A 23,662-nucleotide genomic window follows, 5' to 3' on the forward strand; every position below is an offset into this window, starting at 1 on the left:
GCACACAGAAAAAGGTCTGAGTAAAACAGAACCAAATATTTGAATTAACGATAAACACACTATGTTTTTTTGAAATTATTTGAATAAACTATTATTAGCATGATCAAAACGACAGATTAGGTGAACCCTTTTTGATATCCTAAATTCAGTTTCAAATGATTCCCAGATCACTCCTTCAAGTTCTTCTTAAGAATTCCTCAGTCCAGCTTCTCAATTGTGCTAAAATGAAGCACTCATAAAGTCAAGTGAGGTAGACCATAAGTTTAAAAAGCTACATAACCAGTAAACATATAATATACTGGTTTTAATACTGCAGTAATGGTAATAAATGTAAAACTACATTAGAAATGTGGGTAATACTGCGACTGAAGCTCCTTCTTTAAAAAGGTCCCCTATTATACTGTTTTTCATCAATATATTATAGGTCTCAGATATATACAAAGCATGTCTCTGAAGTGTTTGGCTCTGAATAGCAAACAGACCATTGTTGCATCCCATAATCCCCTCTGTTTCAGCCCTGTTTCAAAAGTGCTGATTCTCTGTCTTTTACTTTAGATGAAAATAAGGAGCTACTCCCCACGCCCCTCTGAGAGATATTTGGTTAAAAAGAATACAATAGGCGCGTTCACACCGCAGTACTTTTCCCACTTTAGTTCCGATATAGTTCCGAAATATCGCGTTCACACCAAAAAGAGCCGGAACTAAAATGTGTTAATCAGAACCCTTTTACCCCCGTTTCCGTCCCTGCTAGAGAGCAGGTACTTTCGTGGGAGAAAAAGGTTCTTATGTCTGATTGGCTGGGCGGATTGCAAACCACGCCCCGTAAAACTTAAAAAAAGTATTGTGAAGCCGCCATTTTATTATCCTCGCATTAGCATTATTAGCATTAGCATTAGCCCAGCGCAGAGACTAACTTATGGCAACACAAAAGAAAACATGGGAGCGGTGGAGATGAGGAGGTGTCGGCGATCTGGCGATTTACTCGGAAGGCTTCAGTAGAAGCTGCTGGGAGTCCCAGCAGCTTCTACTGAAGCCAGTCCCTAACTCCGGGGACTTCCGGCCGGGGACTTCGGGTGGCAGTATACGCCGTGAAGTTGTTTGCGGCCTGCCAGTAAACCCAAAGCAGAAGAAGAAGAAGTGACGTCAGCGGCTTCATTTGCCTAATCCTTCCCCAGGAACTTATTCCGGTGTGAACGCGATCTGTACTTAGTTCATGAGAACTACAGAGTTCCCATGAACTAAGTTCTCATGAACCTTTGTGGGAAAAGTACTCCGGTGTGAACGCGCCTATTGGTGCTCTAGGAGGAGATTCAGGTGATAAGGTGTGTGGGGGGGGTTACCTCGGTTGGTGATTGGCTAATGGTTACACAAGCCAAAAAATCATTATGACATCATAAAGTGGCCAAAATCTGATCAGCTCATTTTCAGACAGGTTCTTATAAATGGATCAGGAGAGAAAGTGAGCCAATCTTTTTTCCTGAAACTTTCAGAATCTCTTTACACAGAGGGGACACATGTTGATGTATAAAAGACATGAAAAACTGGATTTTGCATAATAGGTGACCTTTAAGTTACAGAATTAAGCTGTGACTTGGCCTCAGAGATATGATCAAGGTTTCCCCTGAGAGCATCTGGGGTGGAAAGGTGCAGCGGTGAACGGGTCTTCCAGGGGTCTCCCCCCGATGGTCCAGGAATGCAGGGGCCCCACTGCCACGGAGCCCACCGCGGCCTGCTGACCGATCCTGGAGACGACCCGGTGCACGGCCACCGGCTGCTGGAGCAGAGGGGTGGCCCAGACACGGGGACACTGGGGACCGGGAGGGGACGACTCTGGGACCGGGGGACACTGTTTGCTGGTTTCAATCTGCGGTTCAGATATGTGAGTGCTAGCTTGGGTGGTTTCCTGCCTCTTTCCAAACGGTGCCTGGAGGAAGATATCGGATGCGTCAGCAGGTTTAAGCGACTCGCAGAAGGAGGGGCTGCTGAAGGGCATCTTGCTCTCTTTTGCTGGCGTTTTGAAAGGAGCCAGCTGGAAGACATCAGAGGAGACCGGGCTGTTTGGAGGCTGCAACTGGGACACTGGGTTGACAGGAATAAAAGGCAGGCTGGTGGAAGTAGCAGGTATTGTGTGGGGTGTTGTGCTGCTGTCATCTGATGGCAACATGTGTTTATCATAGACGCATGCAGCATTGTTTGGCTGGATCTCCGGCCTAGGACTCTCCTCAGAGAGCTGCACAGGAGCCTCAGTCTGAGCATCTCTCTGTGCATCACTGCTGAGCTCCCTCTGCAGGTCTGTGAGAGAGGAGATGGAGAAGGGTCAGATATGAAGACACATGCATCTAAGATCTGCTGACCTCTTACAGGTTATCTACAATTTAATATATACAGCTATATCCATGACATAAACATTAAGGAAAGGCGTGTTAATGAGTGTTACCTGTATTCTGTTCATGTGTTTTACTGCCATCTGTTCAATATGTTGGGCTATGTTAGCTGAAGACATTTTCCCACAATACATTGGTATTCTAGTTTAATATTTCCAAATTGGATCAAAACCCAAAACCATACTTGTCAAAGATTGGGTTTGTATCCCAGTTCTTTCAATCATACATCTTGCATCTGGAAGCTTAAAAGAGTGATTGGAAAAATAGCCCCACCTATAAAGGATTTTAGTGTTCAATAGAGATTTCTATCAGCCATGTATCAGTGGGCAGATATATATGTTTTACAGAAAAACATGATCAAATGTCGTGTCAGTGCTCCACTGTTGAGCAAGATATGAATTGCACATTTGACAGTTCAAATGTAAACGTGTTTGTGTTCTCTATATAGAAAACATCTGTAATTAGTCTATAATTGTCGGTCAGGCTTCAGAAATAATCAAAATCCAGTAAAATGCGGTATATCCCTGACTTGTGACTCCACTTAATTTAGTGGAAAAGGATAGCCTCTTTGAAGTTAAAGCAATAGTAAAACAAGTGGGGAAAAAAACTAAATGTATTGACAAATACAATAGAGCATGAAGGTCTTACCTGAATAAGACTTAACCTGCTATCTGAGCAGAATACATTTGGATTAGTGCATTACACAGTGTGATGTCTTCTAATATATTATTGAACACATTTACAAATAAATTACCAGATCATTTAAGCCGGACTCAATGAACTTCATGCAGATATCTATACACCGAGGTCTTTACCCCGTTTCAATAGCATTTGACTCCTTTGATATTTTTAGCCAAACAAATGATTTAGTCTCATGACAAACATTGGAGCCTACATTACCCATAATGCAACTTAACTGGGGACACTTCGATCATTATGAAAACAGTCAACACCTTTTTTTAAATAATATATTAGTTCTTTGGTTGAGTAACTTCAACCAATATCCTGGACATTAACAACATCTTGCAATCAATACTCAACACGTTGACATTCACATTTGTATTTTATTTGCCATCCCTTTAGAATTCTTTAATTATCTCACAAAAATAGAAGGAGCACACGATACCACAGCTCTGATGCAGGTTTGGGCCATCAAGACAAGAGTAGTCTCAAAACACTCAGAAGAATCAGATAATCAACAGGTTTCATTTTTTGGCAAAAACAACAGAGAAAATGAGGGGCTTCTGTTTCACACCAAGGAGTAACCTCACTACCTTTTAACACCGGAACACCGGCGGCTACAGGGAGAGAGCTCGGGGGTTGCATAGGCTCAAGCACTAACTGTGAGTTGTTCAGAGGAAGGGTCATTAAGAGAAAGATGGAAACAACAAGAGCCTTCAGTTCACAGGCAGTACCTACAGGAAATACCTCAGAGACGTGCTTCTCCTTTAAGGTTCTGTAAAGATAAAAGGATGTAATTCAATAGTTTACATCAGGAGCTCTACTCAAAATACTCTCAATCTTAGGTGGTAAATGAATACAATTGAAATTAGACAGGAATAAAGATGTTTATCATTATATTTATCATCAAAGAACATGTGAAGAAGTCACTGCTCCATGTTTTAAGTACCATTCTCAGATTTAAGGTGATTTATTTGACACTGCTGCCTTACAAGGTAACTATTGTATTTCATTTAAAAGGTTTAGAAAGAGGTTTTAAGCTAAAAGCACGTCAAAACTGTTGTTCGTCGTTTTATTACTCTGTGCAATAAAGCTGCAGCAACGTTGAATCTAATCTAATAAAAAAAATGATCTATGCACTTTATCTGACCAAACGTTTCTTTCAAAAAGAGACCTTTTAATACCAAATAACATCCAGATTGTTGATGAATCTAAATGACTGTGCTACCTGAGGACTATTTGAAGTAGAATTCTCCAGACCGATCGCTCTCCAGCGAAGTGTAATCATGCATGAGGAGATAACCTTGTTTGACCTTACAGAAACGTTTCTATTGCAGATTTTTTTCAAACCCTGGACTGAGTTGTTGTACCTCCACTGTTGGCATATGAACCTTTTCACACTTCACAGAGCCCCTCACACATGAGCCTATCAGACAGATTCAGTAACATGGAGTGCAGACTTCCAGAGGAGGTGTGAGGCCAAAACAAATCCAACTCTCAGATGTAGCTCGGACTTCCTGAGAGAATTTAAGGGGGAGGGGGGAGGGGCTGTGCTTTCAGAAGAGATTTTTAACGACAACGTGACTGTCACCGTATTTGCAGCAAACATCAACACAAGGAGGCTACTGGAAAACACATCCAACAATTCTGACCGACCACACACACACACACACACACACACACACACACACACACACACACACACACACACACACACACACACACATACACAATTACCAACACACACATAACATTCAACAACACTGCCATGCTTTTTGATATGAACTCTGTGATCACTGAAGTCCGTAAAGCCAAACGGAGCTTTACAAAAGCACAATTTTCCAGAGAAATTCTAGATTTAGTAGCGATGAAATGAAACATAATTCGGAGAAGTTAAACTCCCACTTTCCATACAACTGTCAACTGTTTTTGAATAAAAAATATAATCCTTCATCAGTCCGTGTGAACACAGGCTCACTTTCTTTTCACAAAGAAGAGGAGGCGGAGTAAAACATGGGATTCAGACTCATTTCCAACAGTTTAGGAATATCATCTATACATTTTAATGTACCGACAATAATTGAATAAGATAAAACCAAGAAAAACCTTCTCAACCCACAATTTCACAAAGAGGAATGAAATATTTATATAGAGTATTCTTCAATATTCTTCAGTGATTATGGTGTCAGAATCATAGATATTTTATTATTATAGACTACTATTTATTTCTTACATTCATTCTCTAACACTCTATTCATATCAACATTTATTAACAGGAAAACAATGTCATTTTTCAGTCATATATCTATCACATATATATGTACATATATATATGGATGGATATGTGATATTTCACAAGTAAAGCAATATGTTTTCCACAAGTAAAGCTTTATGACAATGACTTAATATATACACGGTAAAATAACAGCCTGCAGGGGATGCAGATATCTATTTACATCAATTAGGAGTGAACACATGACAGGAATGTAGGGAGGATTGCACGATGCGGAATGGGTGTTCATGTTGATATTCAAACAAAAAGTGCAAGTGGGTGGAAATTACTTTTTTTTAAATGCCATTTTAGTGCCAAAAAAAACACCTGTATAGCCTTAAATGTTTGCTCTATAGACAAAAGCTATTGTTTATTTTGTCTATTCATCTATTACTGCTGATTAATCAAATTATTGTTATGATTTCATGCATTTTCTATAGATATGGCACACTGCTATGAACAATGTTAAATGACCCTAGTTTGTCATTTAATTGCAAATCAAAATATTGCTTGCTTAGAGTATAGACTTTAAAAAAAGATCATAATAAAAGCCAACTGATTCTCATTTGAAAATGTATTAATTTGTCATTTATTTATTTTGCTATTATATTGATAGTTTTAACTTTCTCCAGTCTGTCTGCAGTTTGTTTACAGATTGTTTTATGGCACTTTCACGGTAAAGTCTGATCAGGAAAACTGTTAAGGTCCTGTTATTCTCTTCATTGTTATTCACAAGAACTCATAATATAGGACATCTGTTTATGGCTGTTTCCAGATTGTAATTTTCAGTCTAATCTATATCTATATATATTAAATTGTTTTTCGATATTCCACGCAACAGCCCGGACAGAGGTAACATTAATGATACTGTGCAAATCAGCCTGATGTCGCCTACATGACTAAGTTTCCCTTTAAAAAGAAATAAACTGACCTCTTTTAAACAAATGGTCACTTCACTTTCCTCTGGGTTTAACTAGTAGTCTAAAATGTGCAAATAAAGGAGAATTGAAAAAGGCAAACAACGACAATATCACTTGTTCACGATAATAACTACAACCACTTATAACTATGCCTATTGTACAATACAACAATGATCTCCTATTGTTTGCTATTAGACATAATGCAATATTGCTCAAACAAACTGGATAGCAGAAGTATATCCTGATTGACAGATAGATGGTTAGTCTTTAGGAAGGATGCTGTTAGTGTTACTGGCCGAAAGACAGAGTGTGAGTGAGGGGGTGAGAGATGGGGGGTGAAGAGGAGCCAGACAATGATTGAGAGGTATGAAGAAGCGCAGAAAGGCGAGAGATGTTTCTACTGTAGGGGGGGGGCTGGGGGGTGCAGGAAGCGAGCGATGACAACAGTGTTGATTGCCGTTATGCTATGCCAGTCTATAATCCGGTGTGACAGCGTCTACGGAATCCGTTAATGCGTCGCCACTTTTTTCACTCGGTCACTGACTGTCCTCGGTCGACCGAGAAATAATTTCTGTAAATCTCCCTATCTGTAAACCCTTACAACTAATATTATTATTCATACCGTTGAGGTATGCTTAGTCCCGACGGTGGTTATGTAAACTGTACCTAGAGTCAAAAAGTTAGAGGCAGTATTGTACTGATAGGGGAGTAACTTAATATAGAAATAGCTCCTTCGAGATTGTAGGTTGCCGGAACCCAAGAGGGATGTACCTTTCGTGACGTTAGTCCAACTCGTGAGATAAATGTCTGATCAAACTCCTACGCTCCGAACAGATGAGTTGATTGTTATGGCATTAACTCTTAGAAGCTTGACGTACTCGAGTGTTTTTTCTAAGGTATAGTAAGACAAAACACGGGAAAACGAATTAGGGCGTCTTGACTTGTCTTGTCAACTAGAACCGATTAACTCCGGTTAATGAAATCTCTCTCTGTCTGTTCGTTTACTGTTACATCGTATTTGTTCCGTACTCATGAGTCAAAATAGTAAAGTTTCATGTAAAGAAACTGCTCTCAATTAGTGATTCAGAAAAAAGATCGCTTGTTGTAATTAAAATTTCGCATCGTTAGGAGATATAGGAGTAGTTGATAATAGTACGGGATTTTATAGCACTATATACTTATTAGTAATAAATCTCGTAAAAACCGCAATTTTGGATACAAGTCTGTAAAACATATTTTCGACCTTTATTTGTATGTCTATGTGCATGTTTATTCCCACGCGTTACTTGGGTGAACTAGTAACTTTTATCAACGGAATAGGGTAAGTTCGTCATGATTATTAGTACTGATTGTGTGTTATCATGACTAGGTATTAGGACATAAAAACAAACAGATGGAACAACTATATGGGTTTCTAATGTATATGTCAAACAACTTAAAATGTAGAGATCCTCCCGCGATATTTTGATATTTGTTGCTATATGTTAAACCGAGCCACTTTAACTTGGTGCTCTTCCGTTTACCTTACTCTAGAATTACTATAAATTCTTTTAATTAACCAGTCATCTCATGTTTTTCCTGTGTTACACTCGATTTCGGTGTCTCTACTTTTGATCCATTCTCATGAGACATGGTGAAGGGTAGTATCTGTGATAAGGTGATTCTTGTTTACGACAAGAAGTAAGCGTGCCTTTCTGCTCTTGTATATATTTGCGTAATAGCTTAATAGATATGTCACCTCCTCCACACATCGAGACATGTGTGGTAGTCGGCTCGAGAACTAGTTCTGTAAACTCTCCACCGAAGTCTAGGGACCGAACGAATTTACAAAATTATTCGCTCGTCAGGATACGATCCGTTGAGAGGAAGACACAACGCTATGATGACGAGTAGTAGATCTTTAGACATCGTGTAGTACTATTCGGTCCGTAACAGTGCATGGTGAAGTCGTGTGTTCGCGTTGAAGGATCACTTCCCCTAATCTCACACATTTTGGGTATTATCCCTTCTTATGGGCCGAGAGATGATAGTAGCAGACATAATTTAGTAGGGTTTGCTTATCTCCTGGGTATCCGAAATCGTAAATGGGTGTTCTTGATTTTTTACTCTTGTTGCAAAAAAGAGTATGATATCAACGCAGCATTTCTAAGTCCCTTCCTCTGTGAGACGTCGTGAACAGTAAACAATCAGGAGAGATATACGACAATAGTTGATTCAAAGTGTTTGGTACTTGGTAGGAGTCGAGTTCAAGGTTGTTTACATATATCTCCCAAATATCTTGTACACCACTGTCCATTCCGGAGAAATATGTACTCGTTCGACTTGTTTCAAGTCCAACGGTGACAAGGGTGTTATTGGATAAACAAAAAACAGCACACAGATTAATGATGAGGGAGGTAAGGTTTAGAAGGGGAATAGACATACAATAGTTTTAGGGTCTATTCAGTTACGGTCGAACTGACTTTTATAGGGTTTAGAAATGTTGTACATTTCTTGAATTGGTAAAGGACAGTTATAAGTGATTAAATTTAATTAAATTTTTTCGAAAAAAAGGCAACCGTTTTACAAAAATGAAGCTTCGTTGTTGTGAAGTCCTTCTATATTACTGATTTTTTGTAAAATCTTTTAGGTCCAGTGATGGTCAGTTTTGTGGACGTAAGGGTACTTACTGTTACACCTTTGGCACAAGAATTTTATCCGGTAAGGATTACGTTTTGTCGAGGTGACCGGGACGTATTAACAAACATCTGGTCAGTAATTTGTACGTCGAAAGGCCCTGTACTGTACATGAACCGAAGACCATTATCAGGACTCAGCGTCGTAAGGTATAGACGTCCATTTCACTGCCCGTCAACTCGTCCAGTAACAGTGTCATCAGACATAGTTGTAATGACACTTTACTCTCTTAGCTGGTCGTGAGTAGTTGCCGTAGTCTCTTTCGTCGGGTCCAAACGTTACAAAATTAGATGTTCACTCGAGAGATCCCGTTGAATTAGCTTTAGGAATGTGAACTTGTACATGTTACACGGACCTCATAACGCAACTTCACGCGGTATAGTCGAGTTAGGTCATTTATCTTTTATAGATTGTAGTGCCTTTATTACGCGCGCCGAAAACACAGCGCATATTAAGGAATAAACAAATACGGTAAACATCTACCGTATCATAGGTGATCATCCAGTATCGCAAATGAATCCAGGTTTATTACATGTTTGGGTTTGTTTATCTTACACGGCATCTATTCATAATTTTTACACTTACGAACCACAAATGGAAGCGGTGTCAGGCCCCCTCCTTGTTCCCCACCCCCCTTCTGAGTCCTTCTGTTGAAGTGTACCATGTGAGGCTAGAAAAAGTTATCTTTCCCCCGTTGGAAGCTCCATATAGGTTCAGCAACACCAGCAGTGTTCGCGTTAGGGCTAATGTGACTGTCGATATGTGATTTCGGAATATACTCCGTTAGCTGGGTTCAACTTGTAATTATGAGACCTATAACATATGCGATTGTGGTTTAGATATAAAATAATGTCCTTTGATATACTCTTTATAAACTTTATGCTGGTTGTTTTCTGTATTGTCTATCCCGGGGGGAAAATTTTCATTCTTCTTGATAATTCAAATCGAGTTCCGAACATCGTTACTCGATTTTGCTCGCTGCGCTTGAGTGAGTAAACCGCTTTGAGCAAGGAGTTGTACGGACTTCTGAGTAGAACATTCTTGTTATTTCATGAGAAATTACGCACTTGAGAGTACTGGAATCTTCATCGACGTATGCGCAGGACCCTTACATAGCAGAGTGGCTCTATCTACTCTGGACCTAGGTGCTCCTGACTTTAATACACGCTGGGTAGGCTAAGAGTGTAGGATCAGTATGCAATTGAAAACTATTCAAAATCTCTTTCTCTGGTAACCCAGCCATATCTTGAAAGCAGGGACGTGGGTTCCAACTCCAGAACGGAGATTGTGTGTGGACCTTTAGTTAGTCGATTTTTACCATGTTGTGCTTCTAGTACTCCGTGTTTTGGTCTGACGATACAACGGAGAAGAAGGAAAGAAGTTTCCTTTATTTTGTGATTCTGTAGGGGGTGTTGATTTCGTAAATCCACAACATCATACCTCTTAGACGATGGTAGTAGAGACGCTCACGTTTACGGCTCTAAGCAGTACAATCGATGCGAGATTATTAACTTGTAGACCGCACTCTCTATTCGTGGTGCCTGCCATTCCCTACGATGTCATGGAATTGGTCCCTAGTAAAATGTTCCTAGGAAAATATGCAGGAGTCACCCCTACAGGAAAGTCAGTGTAACTCTCTCACCACCATTAGGGGACGGGGGGAGAAGAAAGAGAGGGGGAGAGCTGGGAGGAGGAGAGGAAATGACGGGCACGACACACTGAGGCGAGAAGCGGTGAGGAGAGGAGAACAACGGACATAAAGCGAGAGGGGGGAGAGAGGCCGGTTCAAGTCCTCCGGTGAGGGCCGCGTCATTGTCACCGCCCGAAGACTAGGTCGGACGGGGGGGTCGAAACCGGGCGAGAGACGTCGGACCACCCTGGTCGAGTAGGCTGACATTCCGCAGGNGGGGGGGGAGACGAATACAGGCAAACAGAGGAGGAGGGGAGGGGGGGGAGCAGAAGAGCGGGAGTCACAACAAGCACGGCAGTAAAGGAGAGGGGAGAGAGGTCGAGAGAGAAAGAGAGGGGGCAGAATTTACCCATTTACATCTAAAACACTGAGGACGTTAAATAGATCCTGTAATGATCCTGTTAGCACTACGTTTGACTATCATGTTCATTATTAAGCATATCAGCATGCAACTGAGGGAAGACCCAATAAACACTTTGTATTTATTCCTAAAAAGCAACTTGACCCACTGGTGGAGGAGGTGAAGACTAACCTTGGGAGTTCTTCCGGCCAGTGACGGGGATCGGATCAAATTCGTCCTCCTGGTCCTCCACTGGGGCCGGCTGCAGCTCCAAGTCTGAGATCAGGAGAGACGAGTCTGCAGAGGACGAAGAAAGGTGGGTTGTTTATGTATAAGTCTTAAAGGGGCCCTATTATGCTTTTTGGGGTTTTCCATTTTTTTAATATAGTGTGGTATATAGGTTTTTGTGCATGTAAATGGTCTGCAAAGGCTTGAATCCAAAGGTTCCCCCCAGAGGGAGTTACTCTCCCACACACTCCCCCCCTGTCTGAACACCTTATAGGACTCTTTTGTTTATTACCGTAACAGTGACATAACTACATAACACCCGTGATTCTATTGGCTAGCGCTCCAACACATTGTACGTGATAGGCTAAGAGGCGGGACATCTCTAAAAAGTTGAACAATCTCTACAGAGCTGGCCAGCTAACCAATCAGAGCGGACTTGGCTCTGGTTTCAGACAGAGGGTGAAAAGAGGTGCTGCAGTTCAGGCAGTGTGAGAAAAATAAAAAGTTTTTTGAACATTAAAGCAAAATTTCAGAGTAGAGGCATAAAATACGAATATAAATCATACAAATGAGCAACATATGTCCTCTTTAAGAGCCCAGAAGGTTTTAGATTGGGAGTGAAACGTTTCGAATAAGGATCATTGTGGCGGATTTAAAAGAACATTGTAGAATAGATGATTCATCCAAACGTAGTTCAGGCTTACAATCAAATAACTCAATACCTTAGTCAGCATGAGAAACAAAATCAGCAGTGAGTGCACTAACACATCGGAAGCTCTTCAGTGGTTAAAAGATAAAACAATAAGATGCATCAGTAATAATTGGCATCATGCCAGGCTGTGATGCAGAAAGTCAGAAGCCTTCATTCACCAGTCAAGAGCCAACAACTACGACACAGCTATGAAGCGCTCAATGTCGGACATAAAAAAACAACATATATGAAATATGGTTTTGAATTGTTTTTACCTGGCTTAATGTGGAAACTGTATGAAGTTATGACGACAAACAGATTGGATTATACATCTTTTTAAATCTGTGATGAAAATGCTTTTGCTGCCCCTTAGTGGTTTAAAATGTAATGAACAGAATTGTCGTTGTCTACTGTAGCATACAATTTAGCTCAGTGAACAACACGTGCTGTGTTTATCTTTGGGAATAAAATAATAGCCCTAAGAAACCGAAGCATTTCTGATAATTCTCCAAAAGAAAGCAATACAAGACCAAAAGCATATAATGGGAATAAACCAAAGTAAGTATGTTAGCCAAAATGTTGCAGAATTTCGTCCATAAATGCTTATACAATTATTTGTACTGAGTAACTTGCTTGTTCACGCGCTTAGTTTTTATGTCCTTAAATGCATTTGAATGTTTTATTAATGTCCTATGTGAAACGTTCGGAAATGCTTTCTGTTCTACATTTTTAAAAGCCTTGTTTCGGAATGATGCTCTATAAATGCAATTGTCTTGCTTCTGTGGAGAAACAGTTCTTGAGACTCTTCGGGGCTCTTTACCCGTGTGTACAAACCAGTCTTCAGATGTGCACAGCTTACCTGCTACAGGCGGTGCAAAGTCCCCAGACAACAGACTGAAATCATCCAGAGCAGAGGCAGCGGAGGAGGGAGCGGAGGAGAGGGAGGAGGTGGTGCTGCTCGCTGTCGGGGGGGCGGAGGAACCGAAGATCAGAGAGCAGCCCAGGAGAGAGTCGTCTGTGGTGAGAGGGTCTGGAGCGGGCCGGAGGACATACAGGTGAGGGAAGAAGAGGGAAAAGGGTTAGATATGGTTCAAGTGTAAAGAGAACAAGGAGAGATGACTAAGATATACAGAGATCCTGAGATACATGCACCGACCCTTGGACTTATGTTACTTTTACAAATGAAAAGCTTTTATATTTCCAGACCTTTTAAACTCTTAGAAAGAAAATATATTCCTGCCACACACACACACACACACACACACACACACACACACACACACACACACACACACACACACACACACACACACACACACACACACACACACACACACCTTTTGCAGCCACTTCCACAGAGCCACCGAAGGGATCAGACAATGACAAGAGGTCCTGAAGCAGGAGTGAAGACGGTTCTGGAGATTTGAGTCCTTCTATCAGCTTTTCTGGAGGTCAATGAATAATAAGAGAGGATAAATGAGACATATTTGAGCAAAGTGCAACACAAATATCAGTTACAGCTACACACTTAAAAACCCATTTGAAATACTACCGGTATAGCAAACAAACAAACAACAGCTAAGAGTGTGTACTGTACAGACGGATATTTAGTCTAGAGCCAGACTTGCTGCTGATCATGCACCTGACGTTAAGATCATGCACTTATAATTAAATATTTATTCAACGTTAATTCACTTTGCTAAGGACCATGAACAAATGCTTTTTCAGGTATTGACGGTTTTGGAAATAACATATCAGGATTTTGTTTTCTGGCTTGTCATGAATGAATACTTATGTATATGGACAATATTTATACACAATACCAGCAAAGAAAAAGACTACAAAGGGGTGAGGTTGTGTGTGTACCATAAACCCACAGAGAGACGTTACCTGGTGTATCTGACAGATCGAGGATACTGAAAGGATCTGGGACAACCAGCTGAGAGGCTCCTGAATCCACATCAACAAGGTTTGATGCTCTTTCAACTAGGAAACAGAAGAAGTGTTTTTACAGCAAAGACTTTTAATCCATCACGAATCAGAAAAAAAACAGCATTATGGGAGGAAGCAGATTTCTTTGTTGGTGCCTTTCAATAAAAAGGGTCCAGACTTTTTGTTTTAAGTCATAAATAGCTGAGGGCAATGACAAAGATAGAATGTGACGTACCATTATCTTGGGGTGTATCCACAGTTAAGTCCAGCAGGCCTGGTATCAACTCCTCTGTGGATGGAGGCTTAGTTTCTAAAAGTAAATCTGAAAAAAGGAAATTCCCAGTTATGAATCAACAACACATTTAAACACACACATGCACACACAGTAGCACTGATGATAGTACCTGTAGGCTTTTTGTCCTCAGTTTTGAAACCATCTGCAGAGAGGTTGGAAAATGTATCATCGTCAAAAGGGTTCCATGCAGAGGCGGAGTCGGTGGTCTCAGCAGGGGGTCCAGATTTGTTCTGGTGCTGGTCCCCATCAACAACACCAAAGTCAACAAGCTGGGCGGTACTGGGTGGAGATGCAAGTGGTGATCTACAGGTAAAGAAGGGTCATAACATAAGATCATAAGTAAAGGAAAAAGGCTTGATTTGAGGTTTCTCTTCAGGTGTATTCCATTAGGGTCAACGCACTGGTTGGGGGCAGCGTCTGCATTAGCTCCCTGCGGCTGCTGCGAGGGGTCGCTCACAGGAACTCCAGCGACGCCGCTCACTGTGACATCACTCGGTTTGGCGTCACTCGGGGTGCGCTGGTGGCCTCGCTCTTCAGTTGTCTTGGGAGAGGAAGGAGGAGTCTGATCACAAGAAGCAAAACACAGGATCAGGAAACAGTCTATAGAGGGTCTCACAAGTAACATAAAGTGTCACGGACAATGAGTTTCAATGCTAGATAGAAATGTGTGGAAAATTAATGTAATCAAGTTTTTATTTAAGTCAAAATCAACTTTTTCGTTAATCTTTCAGTTTGTGTGTACAAACACAAGTTAAGTACCGTTTCCCAGAAATCCAAAAGAATACAAAATACAAATATATATAAAAATATGTATACATGTGTTATTCTCTGTCAAAGCGTCTTTGAGTGTTTAGAAAAGTGCTATATAAGTGTCATGTATTTTTATTATTACATATAATTATATATATATATATATTTGTAATCTTTTTTTCTCAACTTTTCTTTTATTGTATTGAGACATATTAAAATATTAAGATTTTTGAAAGAGAAAAGAAAGAGAAAGAAGAAGAAATGGAAACGATTGATGGATATAAGAATAACCAGAACACGAGGCCATGCTGCTAAAACATTGCACACATAAAGTTTAAACTTCTTTAATTCTGACTGCTCTCTGTGTTGAAGCTGGATAGTGTGCAGAACTCACCGTCTCAGCTGTTTTCAGGCTGCTCTCAGAGGGGGCGGGCTGAGCCGGGGCGGCTGATGGCGGAGTTATCTGCTGCTGCTGCTGCTGCTGCTGCTGCTGCTGAGAGACCAGCGGCTGACCTGGGGCCTGTTTGACGGGGGAAGCCTGAGCCGCTGGCTGCTGAGCCTGCTTACGCCGAGCGGGACGCTGAGGAGCGGCCGGGCTCGATGGAGCGGCCTGCTGGGAGGGGGCGCTGGCTGAGGCGGGGGGGATGGTCTGCTGCAGAACTATGGGCTGTGCTTGGGGTTCAGCCTTGGTCACTGGAGACACCACTGCTGCTGCTGCTGCTGCTGCTGCTGCTGCTGCTGCTGCTGCTGCTGTGATCTCTGCGGCTGGCTGCACCTGCATCACACACAGATACACTGTCACACACGGCAAACCATCTTAACTGAGATGGTGCCCAAGGTCCCACATTTATGATTATTTTTTCTATATCATTTTTTATCAATTTATTATTGATGCCCATCACAATTTCCCAGAGAACAAAGCTACTTTTCGAGCTCATTTTGTCTGACTTACAGTCCAAACTTTAACTTGATAAATGACTTTAACAATTACCAACATTGTAGCACTTTATATTTGTATCAATCTACTTATGTATGAATTAACAGCACTTGTGTGAAGGAGATCATTACTTTGGCCAAACATACTTAATATATTCATTTAATATATTTGTGTAAGCTGACATTTATGATTATTTTTTGTATACCGTCTTGTATACTGTCAATTTCCCAGAGAACCAGGCTACTTTTTGAGCTTGTTTTGTCTGACTTACAGTCCAGACTCTAACTTGATAAATGAATTAAACAATTAACAAAATTGTAGCTACTATGTATGAAATAACAGCACTTTCGTGAAAAAGATCATTGCTTAAGAATCCAAACACAAAAAGCCAGACATGCATTATACGTTGCTGGCGATGCTTGTTTCTGCTGCTTTCCCCCCACATTTGTCTACGGATCATTTTCCATAGTTATTAATAGACCCCTGTAAACAGCTCCTCTGTCTGTCAGTGTAATTCAGTATGTACCTGCTTCTGTGGAGCTGCAGCCTGATTTGAATTGTTTTGCGGCTGGACGATCGGCAGGACTGAAGTCTGAGCCTTCTGTGACTGCAGAGCTGCAACTGGCTGAGAGAGGTTCAGACTGACTCCTGGGGGATGTTGAAAAGAGCAGAGACTACAGATTACTCAACAGCAAAGGTAACATGTATCAATTTCATAATTATAATATATAAAATTAGAGGAAAACGGTATGAACTCAGAGTGTGTGGGAAAACATTCCATCATCACTTTGGGCCTGTGGTTAGATTGCTTTAACCTGCCTACTTGATCTGTTCCTGTTGAGGTGGCAGTATCAATGTGTGCACAAAGGATCAGAGAGATGTCTGTCTGTATGCACCTCTTTATTCATCAAAAGTCCAGCTTCATTTCCCCATGACAGAGAGGAGAAAGGACAGAGTGCAGTACGTACCCACAGGCTGAGCTGCACCACCAGGTAGATTAGCCCGCTTGCGAGGGGTGAGAGCAGCCGGCTGGATGGGGAGGATGCCAGCGGCGGGCTGCGCATGGGCGGCTTTGGGCCTCTGGCGGGGGGTGATGGAGGTCTCAGTGGTGGGAATAGGATCCGTCAATCTGGCAACAAAAGGAGCATGTTGGCCTTCTTGTTAATCATGGCAAATAGTGTTAGTATAATTATTTAATGAGTATCAGAACACTGACTGAACCTATTTACTTCAACAACATGTCCTGTTACTACAGCTTTAATGGTGGGACAGTGTGAGCCTGCTTGCCTGGGCTTAGCCTGGTTCTTCTTTGCTGCTGCAGCCTCACTCGCTTTGATTGGCTCAGGAAGTTTACAGGGAATTGGAGAATTCTGGATAATGGAAAGAAAAACAAAAACAATAGAATTGTTTGTTGAATTTCCACAAGAGAACTGTAGTAGTGACAAAGGAAAATATACAATTAGACAATAAAAACCTCTCAATTCAGCAGTAACAATAAAGACTATTTCTACTGTTTGCAACTGATGAATTAGTGCAGATTCTCCTCCCTCACTGCGACAACAAAGTCAATCCCTGATGAGAGCAAGATAAGCATTTCAGCTGACGCGGTGCTGAGAGAGACTGACCTTCACATTCTGGACAGGGCAGGTCCGCTGAGCTAGTTTAAAAGCAAAGAAGGAGACCTGGTAGATGTCAGGTCTTTTCTCTTGGTCTGGCTCCAGCATGTATCCTGAAAAACAACCACGAGGAAGCAACTCAAAAAGCTTCACTTGATATTCCTATTTAAACTGAATTAGTTGTTTTTGAAAACATTAAAAACACTTGAGAAGGACTAACGAATGAGGCAGTGCAGATCATAAGAGTAGCGGGAGTTGTCTGGAATGGTGAAACTGCCATCACAGATGGCCACCTGGCTTTCACCAAAGGGCAGAGTGAAGAAGCACACTTTGTACAGCAAGCAGCCCAGAGCCTGGAGAAACAACCACATGCCCCGTCACACCACACAAAGACAGGAGGAGAGGAGAGGGAAATACTTAATAATACAATTAATACACAATAAGGTACAAAACAAAACCTTTGCCTCTCTAAATACCAGCTGTTAACATTTTAAAAACTGTGATTTCAGTCAAACATTTTAACAACATGACTGAATCTAAAACATCTGCGCCCTGCTGTAACAAGCCTACAGGTTTAATATGTTATCGTTATGTCAAACTAAGGTTCTACTGTAAAAACTACAGCATGAATGATTGGTATTATTTTCTCGGAGTAGAATCAAATCAATACTTTGATCCTGTTTTTCATGAATGGAGGCTACGGTGTTTATTTGAAAGGATACTGTATGTGCGTGCGTGCGTTCTTGTCATGGATATCACAATAGTGTGTCCTCCTCACTCACCCAGACATCTGATTTTGTAGTGATAATCTGGTTATTGTAGAGGTTCACCATCTCAGGAGCACGATATGATAAAGTTGTGTACCTGAAGGAATACATTAACAACAACAAAACTAAATAAACTACGGGTTTAATGTGTCAGTGAAGAAAAACAGCTGACATAGTTCCATCTGCTCATAGATGCACTTTAATGCAAATAAAGTTCAGTATTACATCCATTACTAATTACACCACACTAAGCTTGTTTTGCACAAATGTGAAAGCATAAACTCTGCAACCCTGCAGTCCATAGTTGAAGTTCAATTATGAATCTTTAATAAGACAACAAGACTGCTCATGATTGAAAAGCGGCTGAGCCTTTCTGTGAGGCTAGACCTAAAAGGAATGCTAATGAATGAAAGCTGCAGGGGCAAAACTAGACGCACTAACTTTTTGATCTCTTCCTCCACGACGGCCACTCCTTCAGTCTGAGGGCTCTGGAACTTGTTGGTGGCGCTGCCAAAGTCACACAGCACATAGTGACCCTTGTCATGCAGGAGGATGTTCTCCACCTGACAATCAAATGAGGAGAAGGGATGGGAAACACTGTTAGGAGGCAGAGCCGTTATGCTCCAATACAGTCTGACACACAAACTACTCAACTTTTTTTATGTAATTCTAAAAAACACCACTGCAATAAAAAGTAGTTTTGCCATATGGATTAAATCCGCTGAGTGACAGTAACCTAAAATGAGTGCGACAGACACGCTGCAGTTGACTGCGCTCAGGAGAATTGGAAAGGTTTTGGGAGCATTTTGACAACTGACCATCTCCTCTCCCCTCCTGTTGGAGCTCTGCATAATCAAACACAGCTTCAACTCACATGATATCAATCATATTGCTTCAACTACTAAGCATGGTGATCTTCAGTAGGTGTTGCCTTGGTTTTAATGCCGGGGCAACACACTGCGAAGAATAAAAATAGCCAAATGTATCACCTTAAGGTCTCTGTGGATGATGGGTGTCTTGCGCTGGTGCAGGCGAGAAACAGCATCACAGGTGTCACAGAAGATCTGCAGCACCTCAGCCTCAGTGAAGCCGGTCTGCAGCCTCTGATTCATCAAATTCACCACCTGTCCCCCTGCGAAACAATATCACATTATACAGCGTCAAAAACACAATCACTGGTATACAATTGAACCTCAACTTGTGTTTTTTTATTCTGTGTAATTACTGATAATGGACCCAAACTCAAATTCTTTCAGTATTCTTAAATAATTCCCCCCTCAGCACTCACCCTTGCAGAAGTCCATAAGAATGAAAACCTCCCACACATCCCTTGATCCCATAGCAGTAATGCTGGAGTCCAGATAACCAACAATATTCTTGTGACCAACAAGGTCTTTCTGCAAGGACACAAATAGGCATTAAAGATTATTAACAAACCGCCGTTCATAAAGTTTTTACCAAAAAGCACAACTACTGCTAACCTGCATCAAATGGGACTACTAATGAATGAAAGCATTTCATAAGGGCTCGGTTCATTCTTCAGAAAGGTTGCCACAAAAATGACTAAATGATACACGATACAACAAAACGCTGGAGGAGGAAGGAATACTTCCATATTGTTTTTCTGCATAGAGGTAAATAAGAAGTTAAACGCCGTCACACATTTAGTTGAATCTGGCCAGTGTTTAACGATGCAGTGTGAGGCCATCACCTGCAGAGGGGGTTACAATGGAGAGCAACATCAGGAACCTATTAGGTAATGAAAACATGTCAAGTACTGCAGATGGGGTGAAGGTCTGTCTGTCAACGAGTGTGCGTCTGTGTGCATGTGTGTGAGAAAGCGAGTGAGGAGAATGAGAGATAAAGAATGTCATGTGAAAAAGATAAATGACATCCGATATCACTTTAGATTTTTTTTAGGGTCTTTTAGTTTGATTTAAAAAGAAAAACTAGAACCTACAGTAAGTTGCTAGGAAGAATTGCATGTAGTACTGATGAATGTTTACACCATCAGCTATGTGTATGTAATCAGAGCATCCATTTCTTCCTTCCTTCCTTCCTTCCTTCCTGTGTGGTCCTTCAGACTTAAAAGAACACATTATGTGTTTGAACTAAATGAATGTAGAAGTACAGTCACAAAAAAATGCTTCGAAAATAGCCGTTTTAAATTGCTTCTAGATAATGTAAATGTTGTAGTAGGGTACCATGATATACGTTAGTCCCTATAAATCCTAAATCTGCTGCTCTTGCTCTTTTACCAGGTCAAGAGGTCAGGCTATATGGGACTACTCTTCTTTTATTACCTGCGTGTTGTCCATGAAATTAATAGAAGGGACAGCTTTATGTTATTTTATACAAGTAACCCGGCAGCATGCCTTAGAGAACCTGTGTAGGGTAACAACCAGAGCTTCAGGACCTTTGAACAATCTCACTGATGAAAGGTGTTCATGGAAATAACCCCTTTGACTCATTTCACAAAACACCTCAGGGGGAGAGCGGAACATGTAAGACAGCACTATGAAAACAAAAACAAATCCCACCAAGAACCAGATGAATCAATACAGAACGGACATGTGTGTTCTGAACCCACTTGTTCTTTGGATTTCCTGACAGCAGAGCTTCAATGCTTGTCGACAAATTGATCAACGTAAAAATAATAGCCAACCATTTTGATAACCGATAAATAAATAGATAGTCAAAAATGGAGATTTCCTTTGACATTAAGCTATATATCTTTGGGTTATTGGACTCACACAATAAGCAGTTCTCTTCTCTGCCTTTCTAGAGAAAAGAGAACCTGTACATGTAGATTTCTTGTTTATTTCCAGGCACAATTTGGGTTTGACATTTTTTAGTTGTTACTTTCACATGTGGTTTCGACCCTGATGGCAGATCACATGAGAACTGTGTGAGAACAAGCAGGGAAATATTGAATCAACTCACCATTATTTGTATCTCGCACTTGCACACCTGCAAATCATGCTCATTGTTGACATACATTCTCTTCAGGGCGCAGCGCACCCCTTGATTTGTTCGCACCAGGAACACAATTGCAAAGCCACCTGAAGGGATGAGAAAGAAAACATAAAGAAATGTCACAACCCCCGAAATCTAGATGCACACTAAAACATTATTGCCAGGTTTAATAGAAAATGTAAAAGAGATATGGGGAATTCCAGCATCACAGCATCGTCACAAGTTTTCTTTGGTGCATTTTGGAAATGTAGCTGAACATTTGACACCCAATTACTTCCACAACTGTTGTAATCTGGGTTTGGACATCAAAAAGGATAATCAGGACCAAATGGTGCAGCCTTATAGCGTTATATATTAGTCATAGCGTTGCTGCAGGGTTTACGTAGAGGCCTACATTGAGGCCTAACCATCTGGTATAGCTCAGACCACAAATTCACTTTGCCGAGTTCACTTGTGACAGGGTCATCAGTTTCAGGCAGACATTGCGGTTATACTGCATCCTCTCTTCGACAAAGTATTGTATGGCACGGTAGCTCTATCACACTTTGTCTCATGTTGCTGTCGGTATTGAAGGGCAAGTAACTGTAATTGACAAAATATTTCATTATTTTGTTTGTTTTTGTTTTGAATAAGGGGCAGGCTAAATAACATTTGTCTTCTCTCTGCTAGACACTTATAACCATGTGTTTTCTTTGGTTGGTTCTTGGGCTTTGCATACTGTCAAGGAGATGTAATTATCTCACCCTATGGTTAAGAAGATTATGTTCAATCAAAATTCATGAGAGTAAAGGAATGTTTGACAATAGCAGGTTCATCACTACCATATTCTCTCATGTAATTGTTACTGTACTCGTCTTAGCACATATGCTACTATTGGCTTACATGATGCTCAGATAAACTGTACAATAGAAAAAGAAGAATACCAAATTCCAAGGTTTAAATGGTGAATAGTTGCTTTTTAATCAAGTACAGGCCTCCACGTCACTATCAGTAAATGTGCTGCTGATGCCAAACAGTCGTACCATCAGTATCTATTAAGAAATACAACAATTGCACTACACATTAACCCTTCATTTATTAAAATAAAAAGGGGATACAATAACTGCTTTTTCTGCACCAGATAGGTATGCACATTCTTCAATCACACTTCTGATTCATAAAACAGGAAGCAGTTGTGTTAGTCAGTGTGAAGCTGAGAAAGGCAGTAGGCCTCTTTTTTTCATTAATGCATCATGCCTGTGGGGATGGCATAAGGTTACATCCCGGCCTGCCCTGTCATGTGACTCAAGTATTTGGCTTGCGGGACACACATCATATTCTAAATTGAATCTCATGCATTTAAATATATAGGGATAGAGGTTACAATAAATGGCATCATTCGGCCTGCGCAACCCCTTCTCACCTTCAGCAATGATCTCCTCCACAGTGACTTGGTGCCGCCCGACAGTGAAGTTTCTGCCAATGAAATTTCCGCCTGCATGACTGGACCCCGAGCTTCCCCCCCCTCCAGAACCGGGCCCGGAACTCACCAACTCCCGACGGGAATCAAAGAACTTCCTCATGTTGTCAGACTGACAGGAGGTGTGTCAATCACTCAGATGAAGGGCTTGTTTCCTGTGCAATGAATTATTGCACTGATATATAAATGCTGGTCAGAATGTGCACCTAAAATCGGACGAGTCTACTTTTAGTCTCAAACCATGCAGGGATGCCTTCGTCACTTGTGATTTTGACAGATGTGTTGATTGCAGATCTCATTTGCTTGCCAAACACAAGCCAGTTGGTGATAGCTAGAGCGGTTGCGACTCGCTTGTTATGTAAGTGAATTACACCACCCAGGAGGCTAAAGCATCTCCGGAGAAAGTCTTTCTTTAGCTATCCATCCAGCTGTTCATGGTCGGCTGCTGATGATGATAACATTAGCTCCTTCTCCATCTCGCCCAGCCATTACAGAGCTAGCTAAGTGCTAGCTACTTAACGCGCTATGACATTTCGTGTAAGGTTATCCAGGTTATCCTGTGAAGATAATGTCTTATGTTGCGATGTATCCGACGTGTGACTTGTGTGTTAGCGATACCTGGAACAATCTTTCCATCCTCAGTCAAGTGAAGCCGCCTTTGGATGGCACATAGCTGCCCGTCGAGCTATTTAATTGCTCCCATTTAGATTAAAACTGTGATTTTGTTGTAAGCTAACGTGTTAGCGCCGCTGCAGCCATTGACAAACACAAGCACGCGCGGAGTCGACAGACAACGTAATCCTCCGTCTGATGCGACTGCATATAAAACAACACACAATTTGACATCTACCAAAACGTTAGGCAGAGGTTTCAACCCAGCAACCTAATCTCTGCAACCACAGCAATCTTTGGCTGCCAGCGATATCGCAACATCCTAGCTGTTGCTGTTGACGCACGGACGGAGTTCTGGGTATTGTAGTTCAGAGCGAAGCTGCAGCCTCCCCTCCCCCTAGCGAATGTGGTCATATGGGGCGTTCAAGTCCTATCG

The 23,662-nt window shown here is 41.3% G+C and overlaps 1 protein-coding gene across 2 annotated transcripts; it reads right to left on the reverse strand.

Moving 5' to 3' along the window:
* Nucleotides 1-1,498: 1,498 nt before the first annotated feature.
* Nucleotides 1,499-23,566, reverse strand: aak1b (AP2 associated kinase 1b). 2 transcript variants are annotated; one of them, XM_010774320.1, is made up of 20 exons: nt 22,558-23,566; nt 21,123-21,241; nt 19,468-19,576; nt 19,169-19,311; nt 18,621-18,742; nt 18,195-18,276; nt 17,633-17,765; nt 17,422-17,525; nt 17,084-17,166; nt 16,765-16,925; nt 16,323-16,444; nt 15,254-15,634; nt 14,511-14,671; nt 14,219-14,412; nt 14,050-14,136; nt 13,773-13,868; nt 13,220-13,327; nt 12,742-12,912; nt 11,156-11,260; nt 1,499-2,292 (listed from the first exon to the last, which is right to left on the reverse strand). In XM_010774320.1, the coding sequence occupies exons 1-20, from the start codon at nt 22,715-22,717 to the stop codon at nt 1,610-1,612; spliced, it is 3,324 nt and encodes a 1,107-aa protein (XP_010772622.1). In that variant the 5' UTR covers nt 22,718-23,566; the 3' UTR covers nt 1,499-1,609. The 2 variants fall into 2 exon arrangements, with proteins under 2 accessions (XP_010772622.1, XP_010772623.1); XM_010774321.1 differs by lacking the exon at nt 1,499-2,292 and adding an exon at nt 3,429-3,840.
* Between the last annotated feature and the right edge of the window lie 96 nt (nt 23,567-23,662).

Source organism: Notothenia coriiceps, unplaced genomic scaffold, assembly GCF_000735185.1.
Source record: "Notothenia coriiceps isolate Sejong01 unplaced genomic scaffold, NC01 NC01_scaffold00013831, whole genome shotgun sequence".
NCBI lineage: Eukaryota > Metazoa > Chordata > Actinopteri > Perciformes > Nototheniidae > Notothenia > Notothenia coriiceps.

Coding starts and splice junctions, on each gene's coding strand:
- aak1b (XM_010774320.1), bottom strand. CDS start 22,717: ATGAGGAAGTTCTTTGATTCCCGTCGGGAGTTGGTGAGTTCCGGGCCC. Junction 18,743..19,168: donor TCATCCACAGAGACCTTAAG/GTGATACATTTG, acceptor TTTGATTGTCAG/GTGGAGAACATCCTCCTGCA. Junction 17,526..17,632: donor TGATCTGCACTGCCTCATTC/GTTAGTCCTTCT, acceptor GTTGTTTTTCAG/GATACATGCTGGAGCCAGAC.